Raw genomic sequence first — 26926 nt, 5'->3', positions numbered from 1 at the left:
ATGCAGATGCTTAGAAATTTCTTAGAGGAAGAGCTTAACGTACTAGTGTCTGATCCTCTATTGGTATTGATAATTTGTTTCAGATATTCATTTGAGTTCAGAATGTGCATGCAATGATAAACAAGGAAGTAGCTGCTGGAACAGATCCAAAAAATGTGTTTGTATGTGGATTTAGTCAAGGAGGTCTCTCTCTCTCTTTCTTCAACGTTCACAGAGACACCATAAATAGACATTACTGTGTTGCTATTTTTTTGCAACTTGATTACGGCGCTGAAGATCCGTGCTATTTCAGCCATGAGATTTCAGAGCATGTTTGATATCTGAGCTGGTAGACTGCTGCAGAGAGTTGAAGAAGGGCATCGTGCTTGGGCACACGAAGAAGGAGACAGCATGGAGGTTGGAAGGGTTAGTTGCAGCTGGAATCAAGAAGGCATCGTCCAAAGTTTTTCTTTAATTTGTAGAAACCAAAATAATGGGTCCAAACTTTTTTTTGTTTTTTTTTTTTAAGTATGGATGGGCTTCCATTAGGAATGGACGCCCGTCCAAACGTAAGGGACGCCGTCCATAATTTATGGATGGCCGTCTCCAAAGTTTTACAAATTTTTAATTTTATTTTAATATGATATATGGACGTTTGTCCCTCGAATATGGACGCCCGTCCATATAATTGGACGAGCGTCCAAGTGAGTGAACGATCGTTCAAATTGATGAGGTCGTTCACTAGAAAAAATTATAAAAAATGGAAAGACGCATCACACGTAGACCAGTACAAAATTTGGTGCTATTATTTCGGTGTCCGTAGTGTTATTGAACTCTAAGTTATCCCAATCTCCTTATCCCTGATGTTTATGAAATAACATCAATTTCTCTTTTATTAATAGTTTGATGGATATATCAAATTGTCTCTATCTACCATCTTAACTTAACAAAAAAATTTATAAAAAATATTTGGGATTTAATGTCCTTAATTTAACTCTATAATAAACTAAAAAGCATTTCCACTTATTGAAAATCATCAATTTCAAAATCAAACAAAGGCAGCATCTTTACTTTCACTTTCATCCTTTGTCAAACAAATTCTTCATTTTCTCCACTCTCTATCAAACAACAAACAAAAATGCTACATCTCATTCTACTTCAACTGCTTCTATCACACTTACACGAACCGCTACCTCTCACTACAACTACAATTTCTCTTCCTCCTCGCCCTCCGCTTCGTCGCCGAATTCCGAGTGGCGCCCCGCACGCGCCACTACTACGCCGCTTCTGATCCACGTGACGTTGTCGGCGGCGCGTGCGGCTATGGCGACCTGGTGAAGGCTGGCTATGGTAAGGCCACTGTGGTCTGTCGAGTCTATGTTCGAGCGTGGCCAGATCTGTGGCGCGTGCTTTGAACTTCGTTGCGGTAGGACTTGCGTGGTGCATCCCTGGAACCTCCATTATTGCTACTGTGACTAACTTTTGTGCTCCTAATTATGGTTTTAATGCTGAGGAGGCGGCCATGTAATCCGCCAACAAGCATTTGGTGCTTCCTATTGAAGCTTTTGAGAAGACGCTATTTGGAAGGCGGGCAACATGCCCGTCCAGTATCGGAGGTACTTCCTTTTTTTTTTTTTTTTTTTTCCTTATTTATATAATTATTTATTTAGTTCTGGTGAGTTGTAATTGCAGTAGGGCACTTTTGTTTTGCTTAGTGTTGCAAGGGCAGGTGAGGTTGGCCTACTTTTGTTTCTTGGAGCTTTTACTTTATTTACTTTTTAGATAAGTAAAGCTCTGTGTTATTCGTTTGTGGAAGAATTTGATGTTAATCTAGTTGCGATAATTACGTTCGCTTAAGTAGTAAAATTAATATTTAGCTGTACTTTTCATGAAAAATTAACCAACATATATAGTTTCTTTGATTTAGGCTTAGTTTAACTGGGTTTAGAGCTGATACTTGGATATGAAGAGAGTGTAAGTGTACAATATATAAGTTGCACTATGTCATCCATGTGCCAAGATGACAAATTCTGTTAGTAGATAATCATTTTAATATCCACCGATCTTCTTAGTTATTAGGATTCCCAAAAAAAAAAAAAGATAATAATTCATTCATGGTTTATAAATATTGCCTTAAATGATATGGTATGTCTAATGTATAATAAACTTTTTTCTGGGATACATTCCAAATGTAAACACAATAGAAACCTCTACTAGCTATGACTTTTGAAATGGGTGAAAGAGCTTACTTAGATGTACTTTTTTATGATTGACAGCCAGAAAGCCGATAACAATATAAACCTCTACTTGGAACAGCTATTTTAAATTGAAGTTGGTTTTATGTTTAGTAAGTTAGCATTTTAAATGTGTTTGTATGTATGCTTATTGAGGCATGGACGTTTGGATCATGGCTTAAGGGGTGGAATAAGCATAAAAATCCGAAATGTTGGTTTACAGTTCCCAGAAGAATTTCTAGGTGTAATAAGTGATCAGATCATTCTAAGTTGTAAAATTCAATGTTAAATTTGAGGCCATTTTGAAGTACGAATAATGAATCATGCATGTTCCTTTTGGAAAATCCGATACTTTCTAGCTTAAATGTAAGTTGCTTCCTCTTGGAATAAGTTACAATATTATGATATTTGCATTAAAGAAACTTTAGTTAGTAAACAGAGCATATGTAAAGATTATGGATATAATGTACAGATTATGGATATAAGAATGATAAGATATGGATGTGGATGATTTAAATCTTCAAATGGAATGGTATGATGTCAATCACAAGGCACATGGCATCCACATATGATTATATTATTTGGTTAAATATTTTTCAGTTATTTACATTAGTTAGTTGGATGCACAATGCCTACCAGAATATTGAAGATTTGTAGGAAAGAAGGGTAGGCACTCTTTCCTAAATTAAGGGTAGGAAAATGAGATATATAATCTATTTGCAGTGGAGAACCTTCTTATAATGATTTTAGAAATTATGATCTGATTTATCTTCTCAGTAGTGATGAGGATGTACAATTACACCGAGGAATAAATTTATTTCTATTCAATGGTCTATCAAATGGAATAGATTGATGTTAGCTTAGGCAAGTTATGCCGGTTAGCAGCCACAATTTATTGGCTAAATGAGATATAATAAATGCATGTAGTCAAGGCCCAAGAATAGTCCAATGCAAACTGGGCAACCTTAGGTATGTATTTGGTGAATGTATTATAGCACTGAAAAATTAGACACATCTATTTAGAGGATCCTACATCAGTTTGATAGTTTATATTTGACACCCTGCTATAGTATCAGACAAGTAATTCCAGGATCTTGTAGAATATAAAGACAAAACTATGGGGCAAAATTGGCAGATATTTAAATCATGAAGTTTTGAAGAACATTTAATAATTGAGAAGAACTTGAAGATACTACAATGAAGTATGCCTTTACGTTAGTACTAGGGGCCCTAGTGTTGTTTACGTAGTCTTACACAAATTGCAATAAAAATGACTTGCCAAGTAAATTGTTGTAGTATTAATGATGCAATACAATACCCGTAATTCAAACGGTTTTCCTTGCATGTCTGTGAACAGTCCTCAAATGGGATTATCAGTTCATTTATCCCTTAATACTTCATGATCTTATACTGTTTTACTGCAATTCATCTGCCTTGTCTCTAAAGCCTTAAGTTTTCCATAGAAGTAACAGTTATTACAATACTATGACAAATTCAATTCAGTAGTTGGTCTAGGCTACTTTAATATTGGAGTCTAGCACTGTATTTATCTCTGGGTTGCAGGTACTTAGCTTGCTTTATTATTTATTTTTTGTACTGACTAAATAACAATGTCGAGTCTGCTATCTTCATTCCTTTTATTGTAAGTGAAGCCATCTTATAGGCTACAATTGCATCACTCTTCTTTCGTTTTTGAGGTTGTACTAAGTGTATGTCATTGCCTATGTTGGAGAATGCCTGTTCTGTTGATTATAAATCTTCGTATCTTGAAAGAATTTCCAGTTCCTGATATGTTGATTTGGTGTGGAATAGGATAAAGTGCAGGAAGGAAGGAGGCATTCGATTTTCAATTGATGGTTCAGGCATCTTTATTTCAGTGCTGATCAGCAATGTGGCAGGTGCTGGAGATATAGTTGCAGTGAAGATCAAGGGTCATTTAACAGGTTGGCTTACGATGGGNGTTAAATATTTTTCAGTTATTTACATTAGTTAGTTGGATGCACAATGCCTACCAGAATATTGAAGATTTGTAGGAAAGAAGGGTAGGCACTCTTTCCTAAATTAAGGGTAGGAAAATGAGATATATAATCTATTTGCAGTGGAGAACCTTCTTATAATGATTTTAGAAATTATGATCTGATTTATCTTCTCAGTAGTGATGAGGATGTACAATTACACCGAGGAATAAATTTATTTCTATTCAATGGTCTATCAAATGGAATAGATTGATGTTAGCTTAGGCAAGTTATGCCGGTTAGCAGCCACAATTTATTGGCTAAATGAGATATAATAAATGCATGTAGTCAAGGCCCAAGAATAGTCCAATGCAAACTGGGCAACCTTAGGTATGTATTTGGTGAATGTATTATAGCACTGAAAAATTAGACACATCTATTTAGAGGATCCTACATCAGTTTGATAGTTTATATTTGACACCCTGCTATAGTATCAGACAAGTAATTCCAGGATCTTGTAGAATATAAAGACAAAACTATGGGGCAAAATTGGCAGATATTTAAATCATGAAGTTTTGAAGAACATTTAATAATTGAGAAGAACTTGAAGATACTACAATGAAGTATGCCTTTACGTTAGTACTAGGGGCCCTAGTGTTGTTTACGTAGTCTTACACAAATTGCAATAACAATGACTTGCCAAGTAAATTGTTGTAGTATTAATGATGCAATACAATACCCGTAATTCAAACGGTTTTCCTTGCATGTCTGTGAACAGTCCTCAAATGGGATTATCAGTTCATTTATCCCTTAATACTTCATGATCTTATACTGTTTTACTGCAATTCATCTGCCTTGTCTCTAAAGCCTTAAGTTTTCCATAGAAGTAACAGTTATTACAATACTATGACAAATTCAATTCAGTAGTTGGTCTAGGCTACTTCAGTATTGGAGTCTAGCACTGTATTTATCTCTGGGTTGCAGGTACTTAGCTTGCTTTATTATTTATTTTTTGTACTGACTAAATAACAATGTCAAGTCTGCCATCTTCATTCCTTTTATTGTAAGTGAAGCCATCTTATAGGCTACAATTGCATCACTCTTCCTTCGTTTTTGAGGTTGTACTAAGTGTATGTCATTGCCTATGTTGGAGAATGCCTGTTCTGTTGATTATAAATCTTTGTATCTTGAAAGAATTTCCAGTTCCTGATATGTTGATTTGGTGTGGAATAGGATAAAGTGCAGGAAGGAAGGAGGCATTCGATTTTCAATTGATGGTTCAGGCATCTTTATTTCAGTGCTGATCAGCAATGTGGCAGGTGCTGGAGATATAGTTGCAGTGAAGATCAAGGGTCATTTAACAGGTTGGCTTACGATGGGTAGGAATTGGGGCCAAAACTGGCATATAAATGCTGATTTAAAGAATCAACCTCTCTCATTTGAGGTCACTAGTAGTGATGGCCTCACAGTTACATCTTATAATGTTGCTCCTAGGAATTGGGACTTCGGACAGACCTTTGAAGGCAAGCAATTTGACTAGATTACCATCAATAACATAAATTATGTAGAATAGTTTTTTATTTTTTAGATTTTATGTCTTAAATCTTTTTCTTGTATTAATTGGGTGAAGGTGTATGATGTGGTGGGGTTTTCTTTGATGTGGGGAAGTAAGATACTGAACTGCAAATGGTACGATGATTCCAACATTTTTTGGTAGCAAACTGCAGATCATTCCGATAATATTATCAGATCGATAATCATTTGATAAACTTATTAGTTATCTAACTAATATTATTGACTTGATGATGTGGGAGATGCTGTCATTGTATTTAAGAGGTGGAAATGTGGTGGCCTTAAAAAAGCACCTGATAGAAAAGAAAATGGCGCGGACGAACTGAGGTAGTTGGACACGGGAGATTGGTTCATCAAATGTTCATTGGTTTGTTTCTAAAAGAATAAAAAATATAAAACCAGTCTTGGAATTTTGGTCTGAGTTAACAATCGGATTAAACTCTTTAATGTTCACCCCTAAATAAAGTTGTTATTGTTACACCGGGCCACCCAAAGGTGGTTCCTATTATAATTTATAAACTAGTGACTCATTTTCTAGTGTTCATCCTTGTCATTTAGAGTGTAATCAAATTTCTAGTTAATTAAGTAGACTTGAATCAAACAAGCACTCCTCCAAACCTTCGATCAAGAAAACTACCTAAATAAACTTTGCCAAAGCCACTTGAGAACAAAGGCATGCAGTAACAACAATTTGATTGCTTGTTAATAGAAATGCAATTAACTTTTCACAAAAGAGCCGTTGGCTTTACCAAACTTTTCAAACTTAAACCCTGCACGTCTCTTGCTCAAAACCCCTCTACAAAGCCCTTTTACTCTTCACTTATTCAACAATGTATAGACACCAAATCCATATTAGACCTCAAAAACATCCAAACCCACATCATAAAATCGGGTTTTCTACTCACTTCAAGTGATAAACTGATTGATGCTTACATAAAATGCGGCAGCATTTTGGAGGGTCGTAAGCTGTTCGATGAAATGCCTGAACGGCATATTGTTACTTGGAATTCCATGATAGCTAGGTACGTTAGTCAGAAAAAGAGTAAGGAAGCTATTGGGTTGTACAAAATGATGATTTTTGAGGGAGTTTTTCCTGATGAGTATACGTTTTCGAGCATTTTTAAGGCGTTCTCTGAGCTGGGTTCTCTGCGCGATGGGCAGAGAGCTCATGGGTTGTCAGTGGTTTTGGGCGTAGAGGTGTCGAATGTGTTTGTTGGTAGTGCTTTGGTTGATATGTATTCGAAGTTTGGTAAAATGAGGGATGCTAAATTGGTGGCAGACCAAGTTGTTGAGAAAGATGTTGTGTTGTTTACTGCTTTGATTGTTGGTTACTCTCAACAGCGCGCAGATTGTGATGCTTTATCGGTTTTTGTGAGTATGATCAATGAAGGGGTTAAGGCTAATGAATATACTTTTGCAAGCATTTTGATTGCTTGTGGAAATTTGAAGGATTTAGGTAATGGTAGGCTGATTCATGGTCTTATTATTAAGTCTGGTTTTGAATCTGCGGTTGCTTCACAAACTTCACTGCTTACTATGTATTCTAAGTGCGGATATATTGATGATTCTTTGAAAGTTTTCAAGTGGTTTGCAAACCCGAACCAAGTGATGTGGACGTCAATAATTGCTGGTCTTGTGCAAAATGGTAGAGAAAAGATTGCTTTGACAAAGTTCAGGCTGATGATCCGTAACTCGATAAATCCAAATTCTTTTACTTTATCTAGTGTACTTAGGGCGTGTGCCAGTCTTGGCAATGCTAGAAGAAGGGAAACAAACCCGGCCATAGTCACGAACTACTGATTGGATAAATATCAAATATTTCTGGAGTGGCATCATTGATTGACTTGTACGGGAAATGCGGAAATACAGAAATGGCAAGATTTTTTGATGACTTAACTGAACTTGATGCTGTCTCTGTTAACTCAATGATATATAGTTATGCCCAGTATGGATTCGGATCCGAGGCACTTAAACTGTTCAATAGGATGAAAGATCTGAGACTGGTCCCAAATGAAGTTACGTTTTTAAGTGTTCTTTTAGCATGTAACAATGCAGGGTTGGTAGAAGAAGGTTGCCAGATATCTGCTTCTATGAAGAGCAATCGCAATATTGAACTAACAAGAGATCATTAGGCTTGTATGGTTGATTTGCTTGGACGTTCTGGAAGACTTGAGGAGGCTGAAACCACTGTTTTAAAATCCAGCCCAGTGTAACCAGTACTTGAAAGCCTCACCGGGTTGGGTTTGCATTATTTATATTCACTCAAAATCCTAGAATTTTGAATAATGATTTACGAACAATTGAAGGTCGGGATATTAGGGCTTTTAAAGAGCAAGTTCCAATGAGTATAATGGTGGCGACGGAATTGATTTTCGATGAGTAAATCCACTGAAAATTGAAAAACAGTAATATGGTCTTAGCTAGATGTGGCTTTAGCCAGGGTTGGGTTTTAAAATATTGGCTGAAACATTAATAAATCAGGTTAAGAATCCATATGTGGTTTTATGGAGGGCGCTACTTAGTGGGTGCAAGATTCATGGACGAGTCGAAATGGTGGATAGAATTAAGAATAGAGTGCTCGAGCTTGCATGGGCGGATGAAGGAGCTCATGTTTTGTTGTCAAATCTTTATGCTGCAACAGGCAAATGGAACTAGGTTATTGAGATGAAGACCACAATGAGGGAGATGAAATTGAAAAAGGATCTGGCAATGACTTGGGTTGATGTTGATCGCGAGGTCCATATCTTCATGGCCGGGGATTGGTCCCACCCAAGGTCGCAAGAGATAACCGAAACACTAGAGAATCTAATTCAAAAGGTTAAAAACCTTGGTTATGTTCCAGATACTAGATTTGTGTTGCAAGACTTGGATGAGGAGAGAAAGAGAGGTCTTTGTATTACCATAGTGAGAAACTAGCCATAGCTTTTACATTATGGAAGACTAGTAATCAAACTTCTAGTATCAGGATTTTTAAGAACCTTAAGAGTGTGGGGACTGCCACAATTGGATTAAGCTTGTATCCAAAGTTGTTAATAGGGAAATAATTTCGAGGGATGCAAAGAGATTTCACTAATTTAAAGATTTTTCTTTCATCCTTTTTTTTTTTTTTTTGGTTTAAGTCAATGCAGTTCATTTGGTTTAACTCTATTGACAAAAGGCCAAACAAAGACACAATTGCGGTATACAATATAGAAATGTTTTTCTATACCATCATCATCGTTACAGTGAAACGAGAAATCAATTACTAGTGCAAAAACCGTCTAAAAATTCAAACAAACAAAGACAACAATACAAAATTGCCAAGTTGTACCTCTCTTGTCGAAGCATTTTTCATCCAAATTTTACAGTTATTGTCAGGATGCTCAACGATCACTCCAGCATTGACAGCTACAGATATACTATAAGTTATCTAACAAATAAAACAGGAATTAAAGCCCAAGTTCTGAGAGAAGCTCACGCCATCTTGGAGTCTCTTCATCAAAAATGTAGGTCAAGGGCGAGATTAGAACCCCGCTGCCTCCAATCTATATCAAACAATATTTAAGAAATCAAATTCATCAAGTGGATCTGGCTGGGAGAAGCCGCCTTATTTCAAAACATGCATTACTGCACAAAAAGGCAGGCAGAGAAGATCCTTAGAAGTTCACAACCAATATGTTGAGATTCAAAAATGTCTGAGAACTACAGAAATTGGAATAAACCCGCTTATGATGGAAGGCTAGTTTATGTAGCCCAAAACTATGTATGAGCAAGAAAAACAATTAAGTTGGTTTTCAACAGCAATGGTTAAATATGAATAGGCAATGTTCCCTAAAAATATACCAGGCATGTTTATTCACTGCCTATTGAAAAGTCAATTCAACTGTGTATTATAGCAATGAAAAATGAAATCTTATCTATAAACCAGAAACAATTTTTGAAGTGTATTTAAGTATCTATTTATATCTTTAATAGATTTCAGAAAAAAATGTCACGGTTCATACAATTGTTATGTGTGTGTCTATGTGTGTATAATAGAACTATGACTCACCGCTCTCAGTTGCTGTACAGACTTGTATAGTGCTTTCTTGGGTACACAAATGACTATGGCATAATAATCAGCTGTTACCTTCCCATCGCGTTTGCGAAAAACAGGACTGACAGTGGGTCCCTGCACATACAATCATTTAACAAACATACAAGAGTTTTTAATTGAGAAAACCAACTGCAGATGGCACCAATTTTATACAAAAAAAATTGACATTCTTCAGTGATTCCATGATATTGATTTCATATAAGGTAGGTGAGGCCATTGGGAAAGGACAAACACGAGGGAGTAGTCATTTTTCCTGACAAGAAAATCTGGTTCATCCTGTCATGAACNACCCAAATTTGGCTTTCATGTTGGATCAATTGATCAAATACTTACCCAACAAGCTAAATTCTAGGGATTGATTGAGAAAAAATGCTTTTTAGAACCTGGTCGTTAACTTCAAGACTCTAAGGAGGCGTTTGGATCATATAATGTTTTTTTATCTTAGTAATAAGATTACCGGAAAGAAAGATTACATTGTAGATTACCGAGTTTAAATTATTATTGTCCTTGGTTCAATTGGGATGTATTAATAATTAATGTGTTTGGTTGATAGTAATAACAGATGTCCTGAAATACCTTTTTACTAGAATTTCTTTTAGATGATTACTAGATATAAAGAATTAAGGGTTTGTTTGTTTTATTATTTCAAACCCTATTCTCTATCCTATTCCCAAAATACTTGTTTGTTTAATTATTTGGGAAATACAATTCTAGTTTTTTAATATTTTTAGACCCCTTAAGTTTATTAACTTAATTAAACACCCCCAGAAAAAAAGTTTAAAAATTAACAAAAACAATCCCATCCACCCATAGTTGCCAGATTTCAGCAACCACCGTTAGTGGTGGTCAGAATCTGTCACAACGACCTAAAAACGATCGAAAATGACCGTTTATTCACCGATTTGGCCTTTTCGGCTAGATCCGTGGTGGATCTGGTCGGAAAAGGCTAGATCTGGGCGTCGTGCGGCTGTTGACGGCTAAATCTGGCCATAGATCTAGCCTTTTCTGGCCAGATCCATGGTGGATCTGGTTGGAAAAGGCCAGATCGACACACCACCGGCCAGATTCGACCAGTCTGAGTCGTAACGGCAGATTCCGACTAGATTCCGACGGTGGTGGCCGGAATCTGGCACTGTGGTGGTGGGGGTGTTTTTATCATTTTACAAATTGGGTGTTTTGTAATTATTAACAAAACCAAGGATATTTTCGTCCACATTGTCCACTGTTTTGGGGTAAAATTGGACAGAAATTTGGATTACCGAAGTAATATTTTAATACCACCCTCCCCCCAGGTAAGATTATTCCCGATGATTTATCCTCTTTTTGGCACTGTTTGTCATCTTATTTTCCGGTAATGTTTTTGTACAAAAATGCCAAACATGGTAATCTGCTCAATTAAACAAATATTACCCTTATTAAAAAATTTCAACCCAATTCAAACGGGTCCTAAGAGATTTTTATTTATAAATGAACACTAGAGGGTTTACTCGGTCGTTAACTTCAGGATTTTGGGAGATTTTTATCAATAGAAAACCATTCTTGGAATTTTTGTCTGACATCTTTGGCTGCAAAAATCATCCTTCTAGATGTGTGGGATGGATGCGAATGGGGTTTTACAATGACATCCTTCAGGTTTAGTAAAAATAAGACCCACAGGTTTTAGAAAGTGACATTTGCACCCTGAAATTGTTAGCTGTTATTAATAAGAATTTGAATTGTAAGGACATATATACCCCCTTAAATATTGCGATTGCGGTCATTGCAGCCAATTATTGTGCTGTCGTGACAAGGTCTTAACTATGATGGCGATTGGATTGCAATGCAATTTGTTAATTTTAACTTAATTTTTAGGATTAGTTATAACTCAATTGTATAAATAATTACCTCTACATCAAAGTTTTTAAGGTGTTTGTTTTGTTTAATTTGTAAATTAATTTTACTTTCAAGAGAAGAGATGTAATATATAACTATAACACCATTAATTATATATCCTTAATAATTAATCTAGGATAAATCATACAAATTCTATTTGTTATAAATTTTTCCTAATAATTTATTAAACTTAAAAGATTATCTTACAAAAGTTTTCTAATGATATTTTATTTATAAAATAAAGAGTTATATTAACATGTGTTATACAAATTCTATATGCAATGATTATTATAGAATATTACATAAATTAACAAATAATAAAAAATAAAATGAAGAACACCTAGACCACAAAGTTGATGCCCAAACAATATTTCAATGAGGGGTGATATTGCCCAATTCTTCAAACTTAATCTCACCAAAATTTTCCCACTCTCAGCTACAACAGCAATTAAAATTTTAAGAAATTACGAGCTCAAAGGAGAAATGAGAATACGAAATAATATCAATGACAGCAAGAAATTTACACTGCATACTATTGTATGTAAAATTGGTCTCACCAAAGAAATGAAATGACTCTTTGACATTATAAAAAAAATAAAAAACCGGTAATTCCTTTAGTTTAAAGCCCTGTAGAGAGAAACGGAGTAATTCCTTTAGTTTAAAGCCCTGTAGAGAGAAACGGAGTAACTAACAAAGAACAACCCCTTCCTCCAAAAAAATAAAATAAAATAAATAAATGCCGAATCATCAGTGCTTGCCTGCAATTCATATAATGTCAGCAGCAGCAGTAAATGTAATAACTTCTGAAGTAAAACCCTAGTTTGTATCAAAGACTTGTTGCATTTTTCAACAGAACCAAAATGATAAATCCAGTGCACATTTGGAGGTAGGATGTGCATCTAACAACAGAAGAGAGTATTAAATAGAGTATGACAGGAACAAAATTCTAAAGTGATGCTTGAGAAAAGTAGCTCAGAGATGATAAAGAGTAACATATTAAAGAGATGCAATAGTAATAAGATATGGGTCAAAAACTTCATGACACAAATAACCAAGGTTGAGAATTCCAAATCAGGATGGAAGTAAACAGTTCACAACATAATCAAAATAAGTCGTACATTTTGATTAGAAAGGAAAACATAACAAAATATAGATTCACTTCTATCAGGAAGGAGAAGAATAGTTCGGGACATAAACCAAAGTGAGTCATATTTGAATGAGAAACCTAACAATATATAGGTTCACTTACAGAATTAATATAGTACTTCTGAAACAAACCAAATACAAAGTTATTGAAACATAATAAAAAAGAGTCATTTCCAACACAGAAACCAAATTCTAGTTCTAACAATTTCTTGCCATCCGAAGTAGTTTATGTCAGCCACAAATGTCATTAACTAAAAAATTTCATAGGTATATACCAAGAATATAAAATTTTCTTATTCTTAGTTATTGTTATCATACAAACTCGGCACATCATGCTTCAGAGTCTCGAAATTTAAGAAATGATAGTCACCAGAACCACAGCAGAAGTGACAAGATAGACCATTCATTAATACAAATAGAAAATAGAAAATATTTACAATAGTATCCTTGTTTGAAGGAGGAAAGAGCAGCAAGGTAGGGGAAAACAAGTTCTACTGTCTCTTCAGAGACATCCCATTGCATACATCAGTTTGTTTCTCATGACTGCATCCAGTATAGACTTTGAAGTCTTCTCACCATTAAACTCCATTCAAAATTTCAAGTCTAAAGAGTTATCAAATTCATTCAGTTAGCGACAGTACTAAAAACAGTCTTGCAATGCAAACATTTATCATTGTATAAAATATTGTTGAATCAGACACACGCCTCAGGGAACACCTAGTCCAGTAAGAGCGGCCAACTGTACATAGAACCAACTCCAGGTAAGCCATAGAATCGACTAGTCATTAAAAAATACATGTATCCTATCTTTGATGTTTAACTCAAAAAATGTGAAACACAGATGGAGCAATAAAATCCATGGTATTAGTATATTTCCATCCTTTAATTCCAAATTACATCTAAAATTAAATGGGTTTAGGTTAAAAACACACCTGTCAAGTAACCAACCCAATCACAAAGATAATTTTAGAACAATAATGCTCTGACCATATTTTATACATTTGGGGACATCTAAACTAGAACATATTTCTTCCACTTAGGTTGAGCTTTTCCTAAGCATTTGTGATAGGTCAAATTCAAACTGAATGCAATCTCAACCATTCAAATATTAATCCAAGGGCTTTAACTTTGAGTAAAAGACATGGAGCTCTTAATCATAACCCCTCTATTAAATATTGATATCTAAGATAGGGTAAGAACAGTTTTATCAGACGGTAGTCACTGTAGCACTTCACAGCTATTACTATGCTAATACAAGTGATAGGTTCCTCATAATAAACAGATTACAACATACACAGTAGAACTAATCAAAAGTGATTGTAGGTTTTTCTTTTCTATTTGTGTACTGTAGCATTGATCTCTTGACAAGATATCAACAAACAGCAGAAAGGAGAACAGACTCTTCAATCCAAAATCGATTTAAAAAGTCAATATGCGATCATTCAAAACAAAAAAAAACTAATCAATTGAAGTGAAGCAACAAGATCTTTCCAATGCTATAAACTTAATGAAAGCATGGATATTATATTTATTATATTTATATGAAACTGTCAACCCTATTCCCATCAAAATTGGATGTGAGAATGATCCAGTTGTTTGACTATAAAATATCAATACCTCGAGTATTCAGTTTTCAAACCTATTTGAACAAAGAACCAAAAAAAGAATTTCAATGCGTGTATACTAACACAAAACTTTACTTGTGAGTTGATTATAAGCGTGGAAAGAATCACATATACAAAATAGGAGGTATGAATTCAGCCTCATTTAAGGGTCAATGTCTTGAAAGTGTTAGAGAGCCCTTTTGTAACCCCATGCAAAAGCCGCACCAATTTAAGAGACAAGCAAAACTATAGCTTTTACAGCACCTGGTGAGATTCAATGAGTAATGCATTTAGCATGATATGAACAGCTGCTTCATAAACAACTCCATCATAATGCATACCATCAATTGTACACCGAGGACCACAATTCCAAGTCAAAGACTGAATATCAAGCAATACAAGTGGCCCACCAGTTTGGCGCAAGAGCTTACTATCTCCAAGTGCTCTATCATAAGCATGCCACATTTCATCGCTCATTTTCTCCCTCTTCTCCTCTGTATTCAACATCCCATTTATCAACACAGGCATGCCAATCCAAAATAAATGCGGTGATCTAATCGAAACGGAACCAGTCACAGGCCCATTTGTTCCCAACTCTGGGGAAAAAGGTAACAAAGACACCACAGAACTTTTCAACACCCGCAAAGAAACAACATAATCAGTTGCATTCGTGCAATGTAACATATGCCATAGCCCCGAACCCATCACCAAAACATCCGGGTACTTCCTCTTAACCTTAAACTTAATAACCAAATCCGTCAAATTCTTCTCATAGGGTGCCCATATAAAATCCAATTTCAAACCAATCTCATGTACCACAATATTATAATCACTATGTCTCCTAAACAAATCTTCCCTAACAGAATCCATCCGTTCTTTCTCCAAAACAAAACTAAGTAAAGACAGAACAACCAATCTTGCCTGCGAATCACCCGCCACAACAACCCAAGATCCGTTTAACAAATCCGAAGCGTCGGATTTCCCCAATTTCTGAAACTCACAAGCATTGACTTTCCCCGTATTAACCCACTCCCAATTCTTCTCATAATATTCAAAAGAAGAATTATCACTTTTATCAATTAAATCAGTTCTAGGTTTAACATCCCACGCAATTTGATTGACCAAATTAATACAAGAATTGCGATGATCAAACACTACAAAAGACGAAAACGACGACGCAAATTCAGAAACAGAAGGAAAATAAGGAGTCAAATGTACACAAACCGCGAGGGTTATGAACAAAGCACCGCTGAAAAATAACATCTTGTTTCGGCTTAAATGCCAGCCGGCCATTAACATGGGCACGAAAAGGACTAAACACGCGGCCAAGACTCCCAATTGAATGCCTCCAATCATTTTAATGTTTGGATCCTTAAAATTTGAACATGTTGCGGGAGGTGAAATGGGTTGTATGGTGAAGAGATCTGGGGATCCGGTTGTGAGTAGAGAAGGAATATTGGAGGGATTGGTGATGGGGATGTGGTAACAGCAGCCATCGACGTGGGTTGTGTTTAGTTACTGATGTCGATTTCAATTCAAACGGCCGGTGCATGTTAGCACGTTGGCCGTGTTTTTGTTTTAAAATGCGCCGCGTTTATTGTCTCTTGTGAGTCTTCTTTTATCTTGTTATGGATTTTGTTGCCTCGTCTATAAATTTCGGGCCGGCCCAAATAAAACCAAATGAGCTCTCATGTTTTACTGTGGGCTCTTAACATCTTTTGTTAATCTTATGATATATGATATTATATAACATTTATGAATATGTGATTGACAATTGTTTCCTTTCACCATCTCTTTTACTAATCATCCATCAAGTTTTTGCATAAATGAAGATCAAATTACTAAAAACACATAGGCCATGTCGAATACTCTTATGTAGTGTATATATTAAAGTTAAGGTGTATTAAAAATTAACCAAAAATGAAGGGGATTAAACAAAATTAACCATTCATTCACTCTCTCTTTCTTCAATTTTTTTTTTGTCCTTTTCTTATAATTCGAAATTCAATTTTTGAGCTGTTTCAAATTCTTGAAAAATTAAAGCTTTAATTAGTTGTTTCCATAATATTAAAGATGAAAAATTGATTGGAAAAGTTCAACTTTTGGTTTGAAAAGCACAATGTTTTAAAAACCGACTAGGGACAAAACCCGACAAGGTGGCTGGGTCCTGGGTTGACTGGTTTAATCGGTTGAACCAGCTGGTTCAACCGGTGACGTCATAATGCTGACGTCAGCAAATTTTAATTCACAGATTGCAAATTTCAGAATTTGGCTCCAAATCATAAACTCCAAAATAAAAAATCCTTAGCAAAACATCATCAAACATCATTACATCAATAATACAACAAATTACAAATCAATAACAAAAATGAGGGAAGAAAAATGACATAATAGTTGTTTCAACTTTCAAGTCAACACTTCACATTCTAACAAAAATGATCTTCACCCAATAGTCTTTAATCCATCATTCCATCCTCAATTAAAATTTACAATTCACACCACCACCTGACAGATGATTGTCATCATATTAACATCGCGGATATCATCTACAAAAAATTCTAGCAAAAAAGGAAAACCATAAGTTAAATCTTCCCATTTAAACTAATGAATATAAAGTATAAACTAGCTACTACCAAATTGAAATTGCTTAAAAATTGTAAACAACCTTCAAAGCATCCGTTGAGTCATATAAGAAGGGTGATCACCACCATATATAGAATAGCTCCTTCTCCATATAATGATTGTTGCAATTCATCATAATTAAGCTCACCAACCTTTTCTTTCATCAACTATCCACCATTAAGTTTTTCAATACTTTCATAATCAAAGGATCATATGTAATTTTCTTGTAAACTCATGTAATAGCAGAATTAAATATTCAATCATGACCAATAAAGACATCAATGAAATAACAAAATGAAGAAGGCTTTATACCTATTTTGAAACGCAAGTTATAATGAGTGAAAACCAAATCATTCAACCGTGGATGCTCCAATCTATTCCTCTTTTTAGATGATGTGTTAAAAACACTCCAATTTCGCTCATATCTAGAAGAGGCCGAAGTTTGACTTAGAATTTTGATTGCAAACTTTTGTAATTTGGAGCACTAAACCCAAATGTCCTCCACCATTCATCTAATTGAGAATAAAAGCATAAATTACATAAGAAATAAACACAATTTCATAACTTAAAAATTAGACTTAAAAGTTAAATATATTACATACGGCCATGTAGTTTTGCAAGTTTGAAGAGCAAACTCACGGGAAAAGCTTTCTAGCGGTCTCGATATAATCTACTCTCCTCCAGTAACGTTGTCTTGCTCATTTTGAATGCAGTTGCTTTACTGTCAATAGTGTCAAGGAAACTACATGACCTCAGGTTTTTTGGAAAAAGTATCTTCGTCATATTTAAATGCAGGATTCGAATAATATGCTGTTGCATGAATATCACGACGCACATCCTATCCTAGCGCATCTTAATAATTGTTGTATAAGGCTTATACACATTTTTCTTGTTCTAAACTACTTATTGATTCCCATCGTTCTGTACATGTCATCATACACATGTCCTATTGAAGGCCTCTCATCTGAGTCTACAATCCGGAGCATACGCATCAATGGACTCACAACTTTGGAAATTATACCAATGTCATCCCAGAACCTGTTCTCTAGAATTATGGAAATAAAGGCTTTGCCTTTATTAGTTTTTGCATATTGAGACTCCACAAAAGTTCTATCTGTCACTGTAGATTGCAAGTCATGTTTGTGATGTGTAGTGCTCAATGCAATGAAAGTTGTGGCAAAATGGGTTGCACCTGGGCATATAATTTTTGTCCAACCATTCAAGTGATAGACAATAGATGTTAGTACTTAGTAAATAATAAAAAAGTACACATATATATTATGTCTTGACAATGTAAATTATAAACATATGAGGTAAAGGTATATAACCTGTTTTTTTCCTTAGCAAAGCTAGCACAAAGGAACGATTATACACAAACTTTGTAACCCAGATGCACGTGTCGAAAGGTTGACTATATGACTCATCTCAGCTATGTCTTTCAACATCAAATTAATGCAATGTGCTGCACAAGGAGACCAAGTAATCTGCTATGTTTTTCAGACAACATTCTTCCAACAACTTATAATTTGCTCCATTGTCAGTGAAAGATGGAAATATGTTGGTCTAACCCATAAAGCCATTTCCTCAAACAAGCTAACAATGTTGCATCATCCTTTACAAGATCTGAAGCATCCACTGATTTCACAAAACACACTCTTTTAGGACAGTACATTAGAAAATTAATCAGCAACTATGTGAATATATCTGTCCAACCATCAGCCATTAAGTAGAGCTGGGCATTTGGGACCGGGCCCAAAGCCCAGCATCAAAACCCGATCCTAGGACTAGTCCTTGAGAGGACCGTCCTAGGAGGCTTGGTCCCAAAACGGGACCAGGCCTAGAGGAGGCCGGGCCCTCCTCCAAGGCCGAGCCGCCTAGCCTAATTTTTTTTGTATTTTATCCTTTAGTCCCCTGTAAAATTACATTAAACCCCTTATTAATTTAAATAAAATAAATTATAATGGCTAAAATAAAATTTCACAAAATTTATTAAATAAATATAATATATATATTTTTTTTTTTTTAACTTTTTATAACCGTTGGCTGCCAACGGTCACAGCAGAGCAGCCAACGGTTATAATTATTATTAATTAAAAGTTTTTTTTCATTCCCCCCCCCCCCCCCCCCCCCCCCCCCCCCCCCCCAACAACTACACTATAAAACCCTAAAATCTTTCATTTTTTTCACACACTCAATATCTCTTATTCTTCATTCTCTCAATCTTCTACTCCAAATCTCCAATCAATTCTCATTCAATTTATATTATAATTTATTCATATAATTTATTTATATTATTCAATTTTTTCTATTTTCAATATCATCATTCATCAAATTTCATATATATTTAATTTCTTTTTATTTTAATTATTTATTATTTCTCATAATATGATAATGTCTTCCCCAAATGAGTTTTACTTCCATCCACCGAAAGAAATGAAGGCAATCCTTTTCACAATTCTCCAGTCCGGAAGCAGCTGCAATTTCACACCCATATCGTAGGACGAGGTGTAGCCAAACACATGCGAGATGGGAGTTAACGGGCACAGACATAGCCCAACCCCCCGATCGTCAAAGAGGGTCGTGTCCGATGTCTGGCGATACTTCATCAAATCAAAACGGCCAAAGACAAATGGGAGGGGAAGAATCGTGTGGGATATAATTTATGTGGAACCATTATTGGCACTGAAAAGGGACTTCGACGATGCACGACACGTAGAGAAGAAGCATCCCAAAATAAATGCATCTCAAGCGGATCAGGTAGACAAATTCAAACTACACTTAATTTAATCCACATCCTCAACTTCTCAACATGGCAATAAATACACATGTTGCACGAGAGGAAATAACAAGATATATAGTTGCTACGGACTCTCCCATTTGTTTATTTGAAAATCCTTTTTTGTTAATATGGTTAAACTACATTTTGTCCAGCATATACCCCTGTTAGTAGAAGTACAAGTAGAAGAGATATACTAAAACTTTATAACAAAATAAATAATAAACTTAAAATGAATTTCAATTTTAGGAATATATCTATTGCACTTACATCAGACATATGGGTGTAGATCAAAAACCGATTTTTTAACTGTCACAGTACACTTTAGATCATATTGGGGTTTACAACAAAAATTGATAGGTTTTAAACCATTATATGAAAACTAGTGCTAAAACTATTTTTTTACAATTCTTGAAGTTTTGCAAGAATATTTATTTACAGATAGAGTTTTAGCGTTAACGCTTGATAATGCAGCTGCTAACCCGCGACAATCTCTTTATTTGAAAAGAAATTGGATCTGTTGGTGAAGACAAATTTTATCACCAGAGAGTGCTTGTCACATCATCAATTTGTAGTTAAAACAGGTTTAGATGCTATACATTCAAGATGGAGAGGGTGGTAGAGCTATCAGATTTATCGTGGCGGTAGCAATAAAAGATGGTAGGAGTACGTCAAATATTGTAAGCAAGAGGACCACCTGTTCGACCTTTGAAGTTATGTACAGACATGTCTATCCGTTGGAACTCTACCTACTTGATGTTGGAAAAAGCTTTGTCAATTGCAAAACAAATACAGATTTCGTCAACCGGAAGAACTATCCAGAGGAGTTGTTATGATGATTGGGCGGTTGTGGAACTTTTTTATTCATTTCTTAAAATTTTTTATGATGCTACTAATACATAAGTGGTATTTATATCCAACTAACTAATTAGCGTTAGATAGTTTAGTTAAATTGCTAAAACTTTTCTCATATAGATATGATAATATTTAAGTGAAATTGTTTTAAGTATGGAAGAAAAATATAAGAGATATGGTGATATGACCATTCTTATATGGATTAGGCTTTTTAGATCCTAGGTTAAATTATCCATAGTAACGTGTAATTACTGAGTTAAGCCATCATTTATGATATGATTATAGTCTTATTGACTGACTTAAACACAAATTGGATAGGCCTTTTTCTTTATATGAGAATAGGTACAAGGAAGTGGAGTAGAAGTGGAAGTGGAACGTTTAGGAGAGCGATCAGGACCTTGATGCAGCAACAACCCCCCACCCCCCCCTCTCTCCGCTAAAGGATTGAGCAAGTGGGCGTATGTGGAACGTGGCGGGAAGCTCCAGCTCGTTACATACATAGACCAAAGAGATGACTGACCTACAGGGGACTTGACCTTTATGATGATGAAGGAGTAACTTGACATGGATATTCTTCAATGGTGGAACCAACATGAAGTCGATTCCCCATTATATCCTAAATGGCAGTGACATTTTATCTGTGTCGGTTTCTACAATTGCATCTGAGTCAACATTTTCAACGAGTGATCGGATGTTAAAGACAGAAGATGTTCTTTAACCGATGAGATGATTGAAGTGATAACGTGTTTACAGATTGGACTCATACAGAAAGAAGAACTACAATAGCACCCTGAAGATCAAACTACTCGAACTCTTTAGGATACAGATTTGAATAATGTAACTAGTGTTGACGATGAAATGAGATGATAATTTAATAAAAAAATTATTTAATTGTTTATTTGTGAGCGTGAATGTGTGAAATGTGAATATTACATTTATATTAAAAATTAAAATTAACTATAATTTATTATTTTTTAAAAAATTAAATTTTAGAAACTTACTAATCAACCCCTAAAACTAAAAAACCCCCTATAAAACTTCATTTCGCCTCTAAAATATAAAAAAATATCAGGGGGGGAAAAATTATCAAACCACAAGACCGGTGGCCCATAGGACCAGTCCCGACCAGGCCTAGCACCTGGTCTGGTCCTGGTTTTTCTCATGGGCCGGTCCCAGGCCCATGAGTGACTGGTCCATTTGGGACCAGTCTCAATGGGCCTAGGCCTGGGCCCGCAAGGGACCGGTCCCTACCCAGCTTACAAGTAAATACATCAACATCCTCCCAAGTTTTCTTGTAACCATCAAGTAATTGCACTTCTTTCCTAGCATCTCTCAATATATTTACACGCAAATTATGATAAGTTAGGATTTTATACCCAGAACCAATTGCAGTTATATATCCACCATAGATTGAAAATAAATTGAATAATAACATTAGTTGAGATGCAAGAATCATAAATAACCTTGAACAGCATGTCCGCTCTCCACTTAGCTTCTTTTCCGGCTAAAACACTCTTAATTGAGGCTGAGACCAGACTTAGTCCTCAGAGCAAATAGTCACCTATCCCATAGATGTTTTTCTCTTAGTGCTTGAAGTTGAAGTTGGAGCTGGACATGGAGAAACCTTTCACACTCTTTATCTTCATCTAACATACACCTTCAAATTATTGTACACTAGCTCCATAAGGATTGAACATTCTTACGAAGTTCAACTTTTTGTTTATTCTTGGCCCCAATTTCATTAGTGCTTCTTCAATCTTGAATTTAACATCGAAAGGAGCTTTAGAGCACTTTCCAACTTCTCCTTTATACCCGCTAGATGCAATTTCACTCGACAAATCCTCCACCTTTGATTATCTTGCCACGTAAAGACATGTTAATATCTTCTTCCAATTTCATCCACACTCTCATTAACAGTCCCCATGCTATCATTTCTTCCTCGAAAAGATTGTGAAACACCTATAGAAGTAGATTGTTGACAAGACCCAGATGATGACATATTCTCTGTCTTTAATGTTGATCTCTAACCTGGCGATACAAATAACAAATAAGTTAGAAATTAATAATAACCTCAATCAACCAAATACTCATGCATTGTACCAATACTCATGCATGTAAATAACTCAAAAGTGTAAATATATCAAAATCTCAATTATATGGCTACACATTGAAGACACACATGACCCTTTTGGATTATATGTAACACATTGAAAACTTTGTCAATAAGAGATATGTAACAAGTGTTTGTTTCATAAAAACAAAGTTGTTGGATGGTTATGTGTTTTATCTTGTTTGATAGTTTATAAAAACAATTATATACATTATCGTAGTAATACTTTATCATATTCATAATCATTTCTTTTATGAGTATATCAATCACAAAGATACAAATGCAATACATATATAAATGTTAATGGATCATTAGCTACACTCCTCTTGAAGACGGTCTAGTGTCAAAGAAGGTACAACACCTAAAGAGTAACCCTAATTTTGGCGAGATTGCTCTATGAATATTCATCCAAAAGATTTTCTTTTCCTATAATAAAAATTAGCATTTATCCCTAAAATTCAAGTATGAGATACTAAGCTAGCTTGAGCATTGGTCGGAAAACTACCTATTAGCCAGAGTCTCAACCCATATTTAGAAGTATCACCCACCCTCAAAGGTTTGAGTAACCCAATTCAGCCCAAACTCCCAAAAAATCTATAATGTTAAATATCATTAAAGCAGCTAAATAAATAGCGAACTTCATTTTTTTACTCTTTCTAATCAGAATTACATGTATCAAATTAAATGTTCTGCATTGTTTAAGAATAAAGTAAATGGTCACACATGATACAATCTTTGCACATGCCAGAACTAGGGAGGATATCTATTTCTGTAGCAAATGTATGACCTTTACGAATTGTGTTGTGAAGTCAATTGAAGCTTTCAGTACGGGAAAACCACCATCTCTTTGAATAAATGTTAACCTTCTTGCTACCCCTTATATTTTCCTTTATTCATGTTGGCTAGGTCAGGCTCATAATAAGCAAACCCGTTGTTCTAGACCAGGAAATTTTAATCTAGTTTGTGCCAAGCCATACCCAGCCTGAAATAAAAAATAAGCCTACACCGTGATAGTTTACCTGGTGTTGGTGAAGATGAGCTGCTATTGAGGCGTTGACAATTAAGTTGATCGTTGGGGAGTTGGACTCGGCTGTGAACAGGGCAACTATGAAGAGCTGAGATTCAAGAATGTGAGGGAAGAGGTAACATTTCTGGCAAGAAGAAGACAAATCGACTGTGCAGCTCGAGAAGATTGACGACGATGGAATTACAGCGTAGATCGACAGTGAAGAAGAGTGTTGAGGACAGAGAAGATTGCGAAAGGAGGGATTCGCGGTACCCAGCTGACGACGAAGTAAGCAGTTGACGGTGAAGGGGAGACTCGACGGTTATTTTCAGACTTTCATACAAAGGTGGGAAATGTTGTGAAAATGGGGGGAAATGACGAAATGTTGATATTTGCTTTGGATAAGGGGCTTTTAACTGTTCAGTTCAATATATAATTAATAATTATTATTTATATTTTTATAAATTAGTTGACCTGGATTTTTAAAACTAACAGTTGGACTGGCGGGTGCTACAGTGCATCGGTCCAACTACGGGTGTAATGGTAGACTAATATAAACGGTTTTGAGCCTCACCGGCCTGGCCCAGCTCACCAGTTGGGTCCGATTGAACCGATTCAACCACCGGCAGGGGCAGGTTTTAAACATTGGACAAGGCATAAGTATTTTGGAGTTTGGTTGAAGTTTGAATTTGAAGTTAATCTTGTAGTTTAGAATTTTTTTTTTTTTGATAAAAATACATGAATTATGTATTGTTGTTATGACACTTTCTGATGTAATCCCTAAACATTCTTTAAAATAAGCCTGCATTCTCCGAATGATTTTGTGTTAATATTGATTTTTTCTGGTTTTAGTTAGATTGGAGTTTAATTTTAGTTTTAATTGTTTCCTAGTTAATTTTTGCTATTTCTTTTCTGTTTGCTTGTGATCTCACGCTCTTTTTCTATCTGTGTAGTTTATGCGACGAGCTAGACGTCATCCAGTTGTTCTTATTGATCTAGTGATTGAAAGAACAACAAGAAGACTTAACAGAGAGAGAAGAGAACAAGAGGCAATAGTCATTGAGATGGCTGAAAACAGAACGTTGAGGGAATTCTCAGTGCCTTCAGTTGATGGTAGTGATCCAAGTATAACTAGGCCACTAGTGCAAGCCAACAACTTCGAAATAAAGTCGGCAATCATCCAAATGATCCAACAGTCGGTACAATTTGGGGGAGACCAAAAGGAAGACCCAAATTCACATATTGCAAACTTCTTAGAGATTTGTGACACCTTCAAGCCAAATGGAGTGTCAGATGACGCCGTCAGATTAAGATTATTTCATTTTTCATTAAGGGATAAAGCAAATGGATGGTTAATGGCACTACCAGTAGGAACAATCACAACCTGGAATGAATTGGCACAAAAGTTCCTGACTAAATATTTCCCACCAGCGAAATCTGCAAGGATGAGAAACGACATCACTTCATTTCTGTAGGAAGAGAACGAGTCACTTTATGAAGCTTGGGAAAGATATAAGGAACTGTTGAGAAAGTGTCCACACCATGGTTTGTCGGTTTGGATGCAAGTCCAAACGTTCTATAACGGGTTGATGATAAATGTGCAAACAATGATGGATGCAGCATCTGGAGGAGCATTGCAAAACAAGATACTTGAAGAAGCTTATGAGTTACTTGAAGTCCTGGCAAGTAACAACTATCAGAGACCCAATGAGAGAATGCATTTGAAGAAGTCTATGGTATTCATGAAGTTGATGCTTACACGACCATTTCAGCCCAACTTATAGTATTTCAAAAGCAATTAGGAAGTATACAGGTAAATTCTATTCAAACACCTCAAATGACATGTGATTTTTGTGCACGTAACCATGCGACCAATGAATGCCAAGTGGGGAACACCTTTGCTTCAGCTTCATCATCATAAGAACAAGTCAACTATTTGGCAGGGAATCAACAAAACAATCCTTTCTCCAACACGTATAATCCTAGTTGGAGAAATCATCCAAATCTATCTTGGGGCAATCAGAATAATCAATGGAACCAAAGAAATGCGCCAAACAATCAAGTTGGGATGAATCATCAACCAGGGGATCAAAGATTGTCAAAATTAGAAGATATGTCCAATAAGTTCATGCAAGAGACCACAAGTTTCATGAGTGAGACGAGGGTAAATTTCAGAAACCAAGGGGCGTCCATTCGAAACTTGGAAGTACAGATGGGTCAAATAGTCGAAAAGTTGAATGAGCGACCTCAGGGTTCTCTGCCAAGTAACACGGTGACAAATCCACGAGAACAAGCAAATGCAATAACTTTACGAAGTGGAACAGTTTTGGAAGGGGTTGAACACAAAGGGAAGGATGAGAACACACCAAGTAGAGCGAAGGAAGAATACGATGAAGAATTCGAAGAAAAAGTCATGGTTGAAGAGAAGCCAACAAACCCTAGAGAAGAAGAATCGAAAAGGGAAGAGAGGCTAAAGCAAAAGAAAGAAAAATTGCCATTTCCTGAGATACCACCGGAGTTGGCACATCATACTCCTCTTGTTCCTTTTCCTCAGAGGCTCAGAAAAAAAAATCAGGATAAGCAGTTCACGAAATTCCTTGAGGTATTTAAAAAACTGTATATTAACATTCCTTTTGCAGATGCCGAGCTACGCAAAATTCCTCAAGGAAATTCTTTCAAACAAAAGGACGTTGAAAGAGGAGGAAACAATGATGCTTACAAAGGAGTGTAGTGCCATTCTACAGAAGAAGCTGCCGCCAAAACTCAAGGATCTAAGGAGTTTCACTATCCCTTGTGTTATAGGAGATATTACATTTGATAGAGTTTTATGTGATCTAGGTGCAAGCATTAATCTAATGCATTTTTCTGTTTTCAGGAGACTAGGGATTGGTGAAGTAAAGCCAACAACCATATCTTTGCAACTTGCAGATAGACCCATCAAGCATCCGAGGGGCATAGTTGAAGATGTACTGGTTAAGGTGGACAAAGTCATCTTTCCTACAGACCTTGTCGTGTTGGATATGGAAGAGGACAAGGAAATGCCTCTCATCTTGGGGCAACCATTTCTTGCCATCAAAAGAGCCTTAATTGATGTACAAGAAGGGAAATTTCTTTTAAGGG

At 35.8% G+C, this 26926-nt stretch overlaps 2 protein-coding genes, 1 non-coding gene and 1 pseudogene across 3 annotated transcripts; 2 read left to right on the top strand and 2 right to left on the bottom strand.

Moving 5' to 3' along the window:
- Positions 1-113: 113 nt before the first annotated feature.
- On the top strand, positions 114-6037 carry LOC116134351 (expansin-A13). The gene is given in 8 exon segments (XM_031420032.1): positions 114-161; positions 343-405; positions 1042-1252; positions 1255-1342; positions 1344-1403; positions 1405-1550; positions 1553-1595; positions 5402-6037. Coding segments are annotated over 8 exon segments (966 nt in total). The 3' UTR covers positions 5709-6037.
- A 299-nt stretch (positions 6038-6336) lies between these two features.
- Positions 6337-8858, top strand: LOC116134350 (annotated as a pseudogene).
- Positions 8859-14049: 5191 nt separating this feature from the next.
- LOC116134364 lies at positions 14050-15957 on the bottom strand. Its single transcript, XM_031420044.1, has one exon. It carries the CDS (start codon positions 15791-15793, stop codon positions 14693-14695), a length of 1101 nt encoding a protein of 366 aa, XP_031275904.1. The 5' UTR covers positions 15794-15957; the 3' UTR covers positions 14050-14692.
- Positions 15958-25248: 9291 nt separating this feature from the next.
- Positions 25249-25355, bottom strand: LOC116134368. The gene has a single exon (XR_004128725.1). It is a non-coding gene; the product is annotated as a small nucleolar RNA R71 (small nucleolar RNA).
- Between the last annotated feature and the right edge of the window lie 1571 nt (positions 25356-26926).

Source organism: Pistacia vera, unplaced genomic scaffold (genome assembly GCF_008641045.1).
Source record: "Pistacia vera cultivar Batoury unplaced genomic scaffold, PisVer_v2 Contig286, whole genome shotgun sequence".
In the NCBI taxonomy this organism is placed as follows: Eukaryota; Viridiplantae; Streptophyta; class Magnoliopsida; order Sapindales; family Anacardiaceae; genus Pistacia; species Pistacia vera.
Note: the sequence above shows the minus strand (reverse complement) of the source record. Positions and strands in the feature narration are given on the sequence as shown.